General features: G+C 45.3%; 1 protein-coding gene across 7 annotated transcripts in view; it reads right to left on the bottom strand.

Annotated features, from left to right (window-relative positions):
• LIG1 (DNA ligase 1) overlaps positions 1 to 12,778 on the bottom strand; it is a 74,777-nt gene that overhangs the window by 23,466 nt on the left and 38,533 nt on the right. For all 7 annotated transcript variants that reach the window (XM_049900542.1, XM_049900541.1, XM_049900537.1 and 4 more), the window contains 4 exons: positions 6,265 to 6,345; positions 5,958 to 6,014; positions 2,594 to 2,766; positions 341 to 507 (listed from right to left, as the gene is read on the bottom strand). In XM_049900542.1, coding sequence (XP_049756499.1) covers positions 341 to 507; positions 2,594 to 2,766; positions 5,958 to 6,014; positions 6,265 to 6,345 — 478 coding nt within the window. The remainder of the gene's footprint in view (positions 1 to 340; positions 508 to 2,593; positions 2,767 to 5,957; positions 6,015 to 6,264; positions 6,346 to 12,778) is intronic.

The raw sequence follows: 12,778 nt of genomic DNA, 5'->3' as shown, positions 1-12,778 counted from the left end.
TTTCTTGGCTGCAATCCTAACAGAAACAGACTGCCAGGTCCTTCTTCTGTGGAGCTGCTGGATGGGTTTGAACCACCAACCTTTAGGTTAGCAACCAAGCACAAACTGCGCCACCCAGGTAGCTGCAGTAGGAGCTAGAATCTCAAGAGGCTGTTCCTTCAGTCTCGAGAGCAGGAAGAAGGAAGATGGATGCTCCGCACCACAGCAGAATGGAGATGGCCAGCCCCCAATAGTCAAACCGGAAGACTTTTTGCCACACACGTGGCTCCATGGCCCCCTTCCATTCTGAGAGGATGAGCAAAGGGTCTGGTCGAGTGGGTGATCCACCCTGCCCACTCACAGCACTACCAGCCAGTCGGGCGATGTCACGGAACTTGGCGAAGACCCCAGAGGCGGTAAGTGGGGGAGGGGGCAACATGATCCTCTGAGTGGTGCGGCTGCTCTCGGCTACCAGCCCCACGTCACCCTTCTCGGCTGCCTCGGCCCGGACGGACTCCAGCTGCCGACCTTGGGGAGAGAGGGGGGTGGATGGTGAGGTGAGATGCACAGCTGGGTGTCTCCCTTCTCGGGCTGCCCCAACTGCATGTGTTTGTGGTGGGCCCTGGCTCCCCCCATTGCTAAGGCTCGCCTAGGTTCCCTGGGTAGTACAAATGGGTAAGCACCTGACTACCAACTGAAAGGTTGGCAGTTTGAACCTACTCAGAGATGCCTCAGAAGAAAGGCCTGACAATTTGCTTCTGAAAGATCACGTAACCCTATGGAGCATGGTTCTACTGTGAACTGACCTCATGGCAATCGGTTTGGCTTTTGTTTTGGTTACTTGGTTGAAATAGCTCGTTACATACCTACTTCCTGTTATGTAGGTGTAAGAGGCTATTATAAACTAAACTGTGTCCCTCCAAAAGATACACTGAAGTCCTAAGCCGAGTACCTGTGAACAGGACCTTGTTTGGAAATGGGGTCTCTGACTATGTTATCAGTTAACAAGGTCCTACTAGAGTAGGGTGGGTCCTAATCCCTTCTGAGTGGTGTCGTGGAGACAGTCACTCAGGGAGAAGACAACATGTAGACCTTTGGACATGTTTACAAGTCATGGAACACCTGGGGCTACCAGAAGCAGAGAGACAAGGAAAGAGCCTCCCCTAGAGCAGACAGAGAGAACACGGTCCTGCCAATGCCCTAGAATTTGGACTCCCGGCCTCCAGAAGTGTTGAAACAATACATCTCTGTTCTTTAAAGCCACCTGCCTTGTGGTATTTTGTTACTGCAGCCCTTGTAAGACGACACTCTCTATGCCTCACTCTCCAATTCTAGTCCCCAAACCCTGATGTCTTCACCTCCAGCATCTTTCCTCTTTATCCCCACAGCCCCTGCCCCACCAGGGCCTTGTCCCCTCACACCTGAACCACTACTGCTCCTCGCTCTCTCCCCACATGTGATGGTTAATTTCATGCATCAACTTGGTGAGGCTATGATTCTCAGCAGTTTGGCTAGACACCGGACTGGTTGTTCTGTAATGTAATGTAGTATAGTACAGTGTAACGTAGTCGCCTTCCATTTTGTGATTTGATGTGAGCAGCCAATCAGTTGAAAGGGGCGTTTCCTTGGGGGTGTGGCCTGCCTCCAGGATATAAATGAATGTTCTGTCAGAGTCTGTTCTCTCTCTCCACCTTGCACTCTTCTCATTGCCTGACCTGCAGGTTTTGGACCTGTCTGCTCCCCACAATCCTGTAAGCCAGAGAAGGTCTCCAGCCTATTGTGTAACCTACATATTTGGGACTTGCCAGCCTCCATAACTATGTGAGCTATTTCCTTAAAGTAAATCTCTCTCTTTATGTGCATGTGTGTGTATGTATGTACCTGTACACATATATAAACACACATATATATGTGTATATAATTGTATATATCTCTGCTGTTGAGTTGATTTCTACTCATAGCAACCCTATAAGACAGGGTAGAACTGCCCTATAGGATTTCTAAGAATGTAATCTTTATGGAAGCAGACTGTCACACTTTTCTCCCACAAAGTGGCTGGTAGGTTCAAACCAGTTGCATGTATGTGTATTTCTATAAATATACATACATGCAACTGGTTTGGTTTTTCGATTTTGGTGGGAGAGAAATTCAGTGCTGATTCCAGATTCAGTATCAATTCAAAAGCCAATTTGCTTAGAGGGTATGGGGTTTACGTCACTGGTGGTGAAATAATTTGAAATAGGATAGCAAGAATGGTTATGCAACTTGAAGAAGGTAATACATATATATATATATATATATATATATATATATATATGTTGTGTATGTATATATACACCTGTTGCCGTTGGGTTGATTCCGACTCATAGCGACCCTACAGGACAGAGCAGAACTGCCCCATAGGGTTTCTGAGGATAGGCTGGTAGATTCGGACTGACAACCTTTTGGTTAGCAGTCGAGGTCTTAACCACTGCATCACAAGGGCTCCTGCCCCAACAGGTTCCCATTCTCCACCTCCAGTGGCCCCTCCTTCACCTCCCAAGACCCTTACCCCCATCCCCACTCTCCCTTCAGCTCTCCTCCTGCTGGTACCTCCGCCACCGCCCTTTCTTACCTGTGGCCTGGGCCACGGCCTTGAGAAGGACGCCGTCACCGACGCCAAGCTCCAGGCCCTGCTGTGGTGGCCCAAGGCGGTTGAGACTAAGGTAGAGGACAGGGAGGAGGTCTGGAGGTGACAGGGCCACCACGGAGCGCAGCAGGTTGCTCAGTGTCTCCACCATCCGGAGCCTGGAGGGAGGGGACAGGGGGGTGTGATGACGTGGTTCTTCAGGGTCAAGGGAGGAGGGTAAGAGGAACCAGGGACAGGAGGAGAGGAAAGGGCTCAAGAACAGTCCAAGGTGCAGGACCTGAGGCCACTAGTACATCATCTACTCCCTGGGTTGTGAGAACGGTTAAGCTCTCCACTACTAACTGAAAGGTTAGCAGTGTGAACCCACCCAGAGGCGCCTCGGAAGGCAGGCCTGGCTATCTGCTTCCAAAAGGTCCCAGCCTTGAAAACCCTATGGGGCAGTTCTATTCTGCACACACAGGGTCACCGTGAGTTGGAACTTATTCAATGGCAACTGGTTTGGTATTTTGGTTTTGGTGGAACAGAAATTTAGTACCAATTCCAAATTTGGTGCCAATTCCAAAGGCAATCTGCCTAGGGGGTAGTGGGCTTATGCTCACAGCGGTAGAATCATTTGGAAAGGGATAGCAAGAATGGTTGTACAACTTGAAGTATGTAATCAGTCTCAGTGAATTACACATGAAGAAAACTGTTTAACTGGTATGTTTTGTTGTGTATATTTTCACAACAAAAATTTTTAAAGGAAAAAAAGGCAATTTGACAGCAGCAACGATGATGGCAGTGATGATCATCTTTGGAGGAGTAAGAGCTAACACGCACGGAGCATTTTCTGTGTGCCGGCTGCTGGTTTTAAGCACATTGCTCTTGAACACCTGATGGCCATCTGAAACCTCACACGTCCACGACTCAGTTCTTGACCTTTCTCTCCAGGTGTGCTCCTTCGTAGTCCGCTCCATCTCAGGAGATGGCAACTCCATCCTTGCCACTGTTGGGTGCCATCAAGTCGATTCCGACTCATAGGGACCCTGTGTGACAGAGCAGAACTGCCCCATAAGGTTTCCTAGGCTGCATTCTTTCCTGGAGCAGATCGCCACGTGTCTTCTCCTGAGGACCCACTGGGTGGGTTCGAACTGCTGATCTTTTGGTTAGCTGCCAATTGCTTAAGCACTGCATCACCAGGGCTCCTCCATCCTTGCAGATGCGTGTCTAAGAGTCTGGGAGTGATCTCCCTTTCTTTTCCCTCATCGTCCATGCAACACATCAGCAATTCCTGAGAGCTCCACGTCCAACACACTCCAGGATCCGACCACTTCTCATGACCTGCAAGGCTATCACCCTTGTCCAGCCCAGACTGCTACAGCCACCTCCTCCGTGGGCTCCCGGCTTTCCTTGTTGCCCCCTTATAGTCTGCTACCCACCTCAAGGCCAGAAGATCCACCAAAAACCAAATTAGATCATCTCAATCCTCTTCTCAACTCCCTAGATCCCTAGGGGGCACAGTTTGTGGCTGGCTACTAACAGAAAGGTTGGCAGTTCAAATCCACTCAGCAGAGCCACAGAAGAAAGGTCTGTCGATCTACTTCCAAAAGGTCATAGACACTGAAATCCCTATGTACACTCTACTCTGACACACACGGAGTTTCCATGAGTTGAATTCAACTCAATGGCAACAGGGTTTTCTTTTTTTTACCTCAACTCCCTAATAGCTTCCCAACTTACAGAGAATAAAAGCTGAAGTCCTTTTATACCAGCTACATGTCCCACTTAAACTTAAATTTAGAAATTAATTAAATTTTTTTAAAATTAAAAATTCCATTCCTCACTCACACTAGCCACATTACAAGTGCTCTATAGCCACATGTGACCCATGGCTGCCATACTGGACGGTGCAGATAAAGAACATTTCCATTGACATGGAAAGTTCTACCGGCCAGCATTGCCCAAGACAATCTGGTCATCTCCTACCCCTTGTTCACTCTATTTAAGACAACTGGCCTTAAAAAAAAACTGGCATACGAGCTCCTCCAGGCCTTTAGCCTGTCTTCCCTCTGCCCTTCCAGAATCCAATTCCCCCAGACATCTGTGTGGCCCACTCCCTCTCCACCTTCAGGTGTTTGCTTAAATGTCCCCTTCCCGATGAGGCCCACCCTGCCCACCTCCCATAAAATGACCACGGTCATCGATTCCAAGATGCCGTCAATTCTAAGAAGCATCGTGACGTGATGTGCTTTGTGTACCTGGACTGCTCACACCCAGACTGTTATCCATGCTGTTTAATCAGTTCCTTGCTTTCTGGGAAGTGGGCTTGGTAGCTGGGACACATGACATTGCTTTTGTTGAATCTGAAAATGATGGGCAGGCTGGAGTTGCCAGGGATGCTTCAAAGGATTGAAGATCGGCTGTCCCATGCCAATGATCACCTATCCCCTGAAGTCGTCTTTGAACTAAACAGCAGTTAGCTTAACTAGTAAAGAATGTCTGCCTTGAGTGCTGTGGTCTTTGAAGAACTGTCTATATGGGATCAAACTGACAACAGCAACTTGAAGGTTAGATAGGAAGCTTAGGGTGCAGTAAGCTTATGTCAACGGGGGAGGAACAAATGCACAGAAGCAACCCCACTGCCCAGGATTCTTTGTCTCCTGCAATGCTGCCGACTGTGTCCCCCGAACACAGAGAGAAATAACATTTAGGGTAATGTTCTTTAAAGGACTTGGTTTTATTTATAATATTTGTTTCCATAATATCTGGTCAGACCATTTTATAATTGAGAACAGAGAGGATAATGAAAGTAAAATTTTTGTGAAGGACTGAATAATCTAGTCTTTCTTTAAGGAGCCCTGGCAGCGTGGTGGTTCAAGTATTCAGCTGCTAACTGAAAGCTTGGTGGTTGGAACTCACCAGCTGCTCTGCGGGAGAAAGGTGTGGCAATGTTTCCATAAAGTTTACAGCCTTGGAAACCCTATGGAGCAGCTCTACTCTGTCTATAGGGTCACTAAGAGTTGGAATTTTTCAGCCTTAGTGAACTCTGAAATATGAAGGCCTTAATTTTGTACATTACACTTTTATTTGTATTCTACAAAAAAAGATAGAAGTTTCTACCTTATCTTAGACACTGATACTTTGGGTCTCCATCCTAGCAACCAAAACTAACACGTTTCTTGTTATTACTCTTATTAGTGTTATTATTGGCTGCTTGGTTCCCAGTGTCAGAGCAGATGCTCAATAAGCAACAGTGAGGGTGGAGAAGAGGAGAGGGAAGGATCAGGCAGCCCCAGTTGGCAGCCGCCGCCTTGCGAGGCACAGACTGTGAGAGCCCCTCCCTACGCTGTCCTCGCCATGGCTTACTTACCGAGCAGAGACCTCCTCAACCTTCTCAAAGGTCCGGGCCACGGCGAGATAGGGGACCCTGGGGAATGGAAAGAGACACAGGAGAAATTTGTCCAGCCCATGCTGTCTCTCCACCCACCCTACCCTGCTACACCTCCCTGGTGAAACTCAAAGGCACACAAGCAACCCCAATGCCCAGAGTTTTCTCTTTCCTGCAAAGCTGCTGCCTGCGTCCCCGAAACATGGAGAGATTTGACAATTTGCAGCTAGAAACCCTCCCGCAGTGACGTGGACTGCAGTACGACCGTCTGGAATGGGAGAAGCCTCACTTCTGGCCAGACTTCCAGCAGGCATCTTCAATAGGGTGGTAGTTGTTCTTGGCAGGACTGTAGTCGGCTGGGTCCAGGGGTCTGGGGAGGCAAAAAGGAGATTAAATGGGCTCAATACCTGGGCCAAAGAGAACTCATTCCTCCCACTAAGATTTACTGAGCATCTAAAGTTTGTGCTTGACTACTAATAAGGTTGGCAGTTCAAACCCACCCAGCAGTGCTGTGGAAGAAAAGCCTGGCGATCATTTCTGTCAAGATCACAGCTTTGAAAACCCTCTGGAGAACAGTTCTGCTCTAACACACGGGGTCACCATGAGTTGGAACCAACTCAACAGCCAAGGGTTTGGTTTTTGCAGTTGCTCTGTACCAGGCACTGTTCTAGGATCAAGGGCACAGTAGTAAATGAAAAGAAAGATCGCTAACCTGGAGCTCGCATTCTAGTGGGAGTCAGGGAAAAAAACAAGCAACATAAGCAAATAAATAATTTCAGGTGTTTAAGAAAATTGTTTTGGGCAACAAAATAAAGCCAAGCAGGGAAAGGGAATGTGGTGGGAGGTGTGACTTCAGAGGGGGATCAGGAGAGGCCTGTGAGGAGACATATGGGCAGAATGACAAAGGGGCTGAGCAGAGTAGAGAGCAGAGGGAACAGCATGCCAGACAGAGGGAACAGTAAGTGCAAAGGCCCTGAGGTAGAGGCACGCTGGAGCATGTTTGAGGAACAGAAGGGGGGTCAGCGTGGCTAGAGTGGAACAACATATCCTGCATGTTTTTTAGAGTTCACTCTGAGAGTCTATTAGGGATTGAACTGTGTCCCCCGAAAATATGTGTTATAAATCTGTGGTTATAACTCCATTTGGGAATGGGTTTTCTTTGCTATGTTAACACGGCAGTATTAGTATAGGGTGTGTTTTAACTCAATCTCTTTTGAGATATAAAACCAGGTTAAGCAAGCAGTAAAAGCAGGCAGAGATGGAGGCGGACAGATACCAAGCCACATGAAGACTGCCAAGCAGCCAAGGAACAGAAGCTGGAAAGAGATAAGGGCCTTCCCCAGAGCTGACAGAGAGAGAAAGCCTTCCCCTACAGCTGGCACCTTTAATTTGAACTTAAAGCCTCCTAAACTGTGAGAAAATAAATTTGTTTGTTAAAGCCACCCCCTTGTGGTATTTCTGCTATAGTAACGCAGATACCTAAGACACCTCTACGTTATAAAGACCTCCAAAAGGCGGAAAATGAAGAACAGAACTCCAAATTCTCATGGAATCCAGACTTTCTAGAACCACAGAGGCTGGATGAACCCCTGAAACTACTGCTCTAAGATACCTTTAAACCTTAAACCAAAAATACCCCCTGAAGTCTTCTTTAAATCAAACAAGAGTTTAACTTAACTAGTAAAGATGACTTTTGTTTTTAGTAAAGAATGTCTGCCGTGAGCATTGTGCTCTCCTCTAAAGCTCTATCTATATAGGATCAAATTGATACTAGCAACTTGAAAGGTTAGACAGGAAACGTAGGGCCAGTGAATTTATGTTAATGGGGAAGGAATAACTCAGAAAAGGAGGGTGAGAATGGCCCACAATTTGAAGAATGTAACCAATGTCACTGAGTTGTACATATAAAAATTGTTGGATTGGAGTATGTTTTGCTGTGTATATTTTCAATAACAAAAACAAAATAAATCATTAAAAAAAAAAAAAAACGATGTCAGGAGATAAGCCTTTAACTATAATGACAAACTTTTCTGAGATTTTCAGTGGAGAATATTTTTAAATCCATGTATATGTCTAATTTCTTGTATTCTGTCATGCTATGATTTTTTTTTTTTTTGCCAATTAGATAGGTGTGTGCCCAAGACTTTAATTAATTACAACCAAACCAAACAACCAAACCCACTGCTGTCAAGTTGATTCCGACTCACAGCAGACCTACAGAACGGAGTAGAACTGCCCCATACGGTTTCCACGGAGCGAACCTTTCGGTTAGCAGCTGAGCTTTTAACCACTGTGCCGCCAGGGCTCTGTTATAACCAGTGCAATGCACTGCTCTTTGATGGCTTTTGTTACTCTTGTAGTATGACAATTACGTGCACAACTTTTCATTCTACCTCTGGCTATAAGCTCCATATGGGCAGAGATACTGTCTGAAATTGCTCATTAAATATTTTTGAATAATCAGTTTAATACAATGTCAGTGAATCTCGACAGCCTAAGGTAAAATTTCCTCTCGGTAGAAATCTCTTAGCTCTTCCTTTCTAAGTAATTTCAGGAGATATACTGGAGCATCCAGAGTTGCCTTGGAAGAAAGGCCTGGCAATCTGCCTTTCTTCCAGGCACAGTCTTAGTCTGCACACATGCCACATGCGGTACCAGGAGTCGGAATCGACTTGATGGCAACTAACAAAGGCCAAAACATGTTTCTTTCCCTAAGCCCTATCATATCTCCCACTCACTGTCTGTCAGTTGTCATACTTTGGTGGCTTGCACATTCCAAGTGATACTGGAAGCTATGCCTTGGAGAAAAGGTCTGGTAATGTACTTGTGAAAAATCAGCAATTCAAAACCCTCCGGAGCACATTTCTGCTCTGACACACATGGGGTTGCCCTGAGTCAGAGTAAACTCCATGGCAACTGGTTTGGTTTGGGGCTTTTGTCAAGCAGCAATCATTCAATGGAGCCCTGGTGGCACAGTCGTTAAGAGCTCAGGCTGCTAACCAAAAGGTTGGCAGTTCAAATTCACCATGTCCTCCTTGGAGACCCTATGGGGCAGTTCTACTCTGTCCTACAGGGTCACTATGAGTCAGAATCGACTCGATGGCAATGGGTTTTTTTTTTTTCTTTCAGTTATTCAATAAGGAGCCCTGGTGGCACGTTGGTTAAGTGCTTGGCTGCTAACCAAAAGGTTAGCAGTTCAAACCCACCCAGAGGCTCCTTGGGAGACAGGCCTGGCGATCTGCTCCTGAAAGGTCACAGCCTTGAAAACCCTGTGGGGCAGTTCTAGTCTGTACACGTGGAGTCGCCATGAGTCAGAACTGACTCAACGACAACTAATAACAATAATTTCAGGCTTCCGTTGAGTGGAACTGGTAGGTCTAGGGGAGTCAAGTCTGGCCAGCACTTAAACATATGACACCTAGTAAGCATTCAGTGAGCACCTACTCCATGCCAGATTCTGGGTTCCAAAGAACTTTTAACAATTTTTCATTTTAGCTACGACTTCGTAGCACTGGGTGGAGAGTTAGCATGATGTGGTGGAATCCACATTCACTTGAGAAATATTCGCCAGGACTTGGGAAAGACTCCAGGGCAATGGGTCTGGCTTCTTGGCTTTGAGAAATAGATAGATGGGAGTTCGTACCCAGTTCTTCCACCCTGTGGCTGTGTGACCGGGCAAGTCACTTAACCTCTTCTGCAATTAGTTTTGTCATTGACACCACGGGGAATGTGATACACACTTTAAAACTTGCCGTGAGGGTTAGAGATAAAATTAAAATATGTATGTAACGTTATTGGTGTTAGGTGCCAGGGAGTCAATGCCAAATCATAGTGACCCCATGTGACAGAGCAGAACTGCCTCATAGGGTTCTCTAGGCTGTAATCTTTACAGGAGCAGATTGCCAGGTCTTTCTCCTGCTGAGTGGCTGGGTGGGTTCAACGGCCAACCCTTTAGACATCAACTGAGTGTTTAATCATTTGCGCCACCGCTACTGTTAGAGAAATATATAAAGCATTTAACCCAAAGCATTAAACTATTCTCATATTATTTACACTGCTTGGGAGCCCTGTGTTTTAATTCTCCTGTATTTTATTAGAAACCCCACTGGGTAGTGGTTAAGAGCTAGGGCTGCTAACCAAAAGGACGGCAGTTTAAATCTATCAGGTGCTCCTTGGAAACTCTATGGGGCAGTTCTACTCTGTCCTATAGGGTCGCCGTAAGTCAGAATCAACTTGAGGCAACAGGCTTGGTTTTTCATTTTGTATTTTATACTGCTTGTACTGCTGGGGTGTGAATATTTCAGATATTCAATAAATAATTAAAAAAAAAAAAACTTTTTAACAAATTCTAGATTCACAGGCAGTTGCAAAGAAAAGCACAGGAGAGCCCATGTATCCTTTACCCGGCCTCCCGTGGTGTGCATATTTTGCTTGTCAACATTAACCATAGTACAATATCAAAACCAGGAAATTGACATTGGTAGAATCCACACAGCTTATTAAGGTTTCACCAGCTCTACAGGTGGTCCCAGGTTACGAGTGAGATCCATTACTAAGTCTATCTTTAAGCTGAATTTGTAAGTAAGTCGGAACAGGTTCTCATTTAGCGTCAGTCAAATGCCTGTCGTAGTATATAGCATATATTTCTACACATATAAAACACCTTAGAAACACTTCCAAACCACATAATGACTTCAGGAGCATCAAGAAGTACCTGTGTTTGTTATTACAAATCACTGTATGTATTTGACTTAAATTTCTATTGTAATAGGCTTTATGGCAGTCTGTTCTCAAGTAATTGTCTGTTAAGTCAGACGTTTGGAACCTGGGGACTGCCTGTACACACATCCATTTGTGTGTTGTTGTTGAGTTGATTCCAACGCGTGGCGACCCCATGTGTGCAGAGTAGAACTGCTCCACGGGGTTTTTAAGACTGTGACCTTTAGGAAGCAGATTGCCAGGTCTGTCTTCCAAGGTGCCTCTGGATGGATCTGAATTGCCAACCTTTTGGCTAGTAGTTGAACGCTTAACTGTTTGTGCCACCCAGGGACTCGTGTGTGTGTGACCCCAATGCCGCAGAGTTGACTCTAAGTCATAGTGACCCTATAGGACAGAGCAGAACTGCCCTATAGGGTTTCCAAGGCTGCAGTCTTTACAGAAGCAGACTGCCACATCTTTCTCCCATGGAGAGACTGGTGGGTTCAAGCCGCCGACCTTTCGGTTAGCAGTCTAGCCTTAACCACTGTGCCACCAGGGCTCTTTTGTGTGTGTAGCTCTATGCAATTTTATCACGTGTACCTCGGTGTACCCACTGAACTGTACCACCATCACAGGATTCTTTCGTGCTAACGACCAGCCCTAACCTTAAGCAACCACTAAGCTGCTCTCCATCGATAAGTGCGTTATTTCATGAAAGTTACATAAATGGAACTGAAAAGTGTGCATCCTTTTGACATTGGCTCTTTCAGTTTTCACTTAGCATCATTTCCTCATCCTTGGACCTTGAGGAGCACCAACAGTTTGTCCCTTTTTATTGCTGAGTAGTATTCCACAGTATGGATGTGCCACGGTTTGTTTAGCCACTGAAGGACACTGAAGGACGTACGATGGGTAAAGCTGCAATAACCATTCATGTACGAGTTCTACATGAAAATAAGGTTTTAATTTCCCTGGCATAAATATCCTAGAGTGCAACTGTTGGGTCGCATGGTGAGTCTACTTTTTAAAATGAACTGCCAAACTGTTTTCCAGAGTGTGCAAGTGATTCAGGTTCTCAGCATCCTCACCTGCACTTGGCGTTACGCTGGTTTTTATTCCAGCCGTTCTAACTGTGGTATGTACCCGCATGTCTCTTGTAGCTAACGATGTCACGCTTCATCTCATGTGCTTATCTGCCACCTGTGTGTTGACTTTGGCGAAACGATTACATCTCTTTTGCCCATTTTCTACTTGGATTGTTTCGTATGTGTTTTTTTTTTTTTTTTTTAACGTTGTTTTGAGAGTTCCTATTCTAGATACAGGCTATTTGTCAGCTACGAGATTTGCCAATATTTTCTTCCAGTCTGTAGTTTGTCTTTTCATCCTCTTCACAGAGTCTCTCCCAGAGCAAAAGTCTTTCATCTTAATGAGGTCCAACGTATCAATTTTTCTTTTTACGGATGATGCTTCTGGTGTTGACTCTACAAACTCTTTATCCGATCCTAGGTCTTGAATATTTTCTCCTGTGCTTTTTTTCTAGAAGTTTTAGAGTTTTGCATTTTACATTTAAGTCCATTTTCCATTTCAGGTTAGTTTCGTAAAAGATGTGAGATCTAAGTCAAGGGTCATTTTTTTCCTATCAGTGTCCAATTGCTCCAGCACCATTTATTCAAAAGGCTATCCATCCTTCACTAAATTGCATTTGTTCCTTTGCCAAAAATTAACTGGGCATGTTTCCCTCCTCTTTAGGACAAGACTGTTGCATTGGTGTTAATTCTTCTTTGAGTGTTTGGTAAAATTCTCTAGTAAAACCACTGGAGCCTAGAGATTTCCTTTTTGAAAGATTTTAAATTACAAATTAAATTTCTTTAATAGTTTTAGGACTATTCAGGTCCTCTATTTCACCTTGGCAGACTTTTAGAAGTTTGTAGTTTTCAAGGAATTGGTCCATTTCTCCTAAATTGCTGAATTTATGAACATAAAGTTGTTGGCAGTTGTCACAGATTGAATTCTGTCCCCCCCAAAATGTGTGTCAGCTTGGCTAGGACATGATTGTGTGATTGTTCGTCATTTTGTCATCTGATCTGATTTTCCGATCTGTTGTA

The sequence above is a fragment of the Elephas maximus genome, chromosome 11 (assembly GCF_024166365.1).
Source record: "Elephas maximus indicus isolate mEleMax1 chromosome 11, mEleMax1 primary haplotype, whole genome shotgun sequence".
NCBI lineage: Eukaryota > Metazoa > Chordata > Mammalia > Proboscidea > Elephantidae > Elephas > Elephas maximus.
The sequence above is the reverse complement of the archived record's forward strand: the minus strand, read 5'-3'. Positions and strand labels throughout refer to the sequence as shown.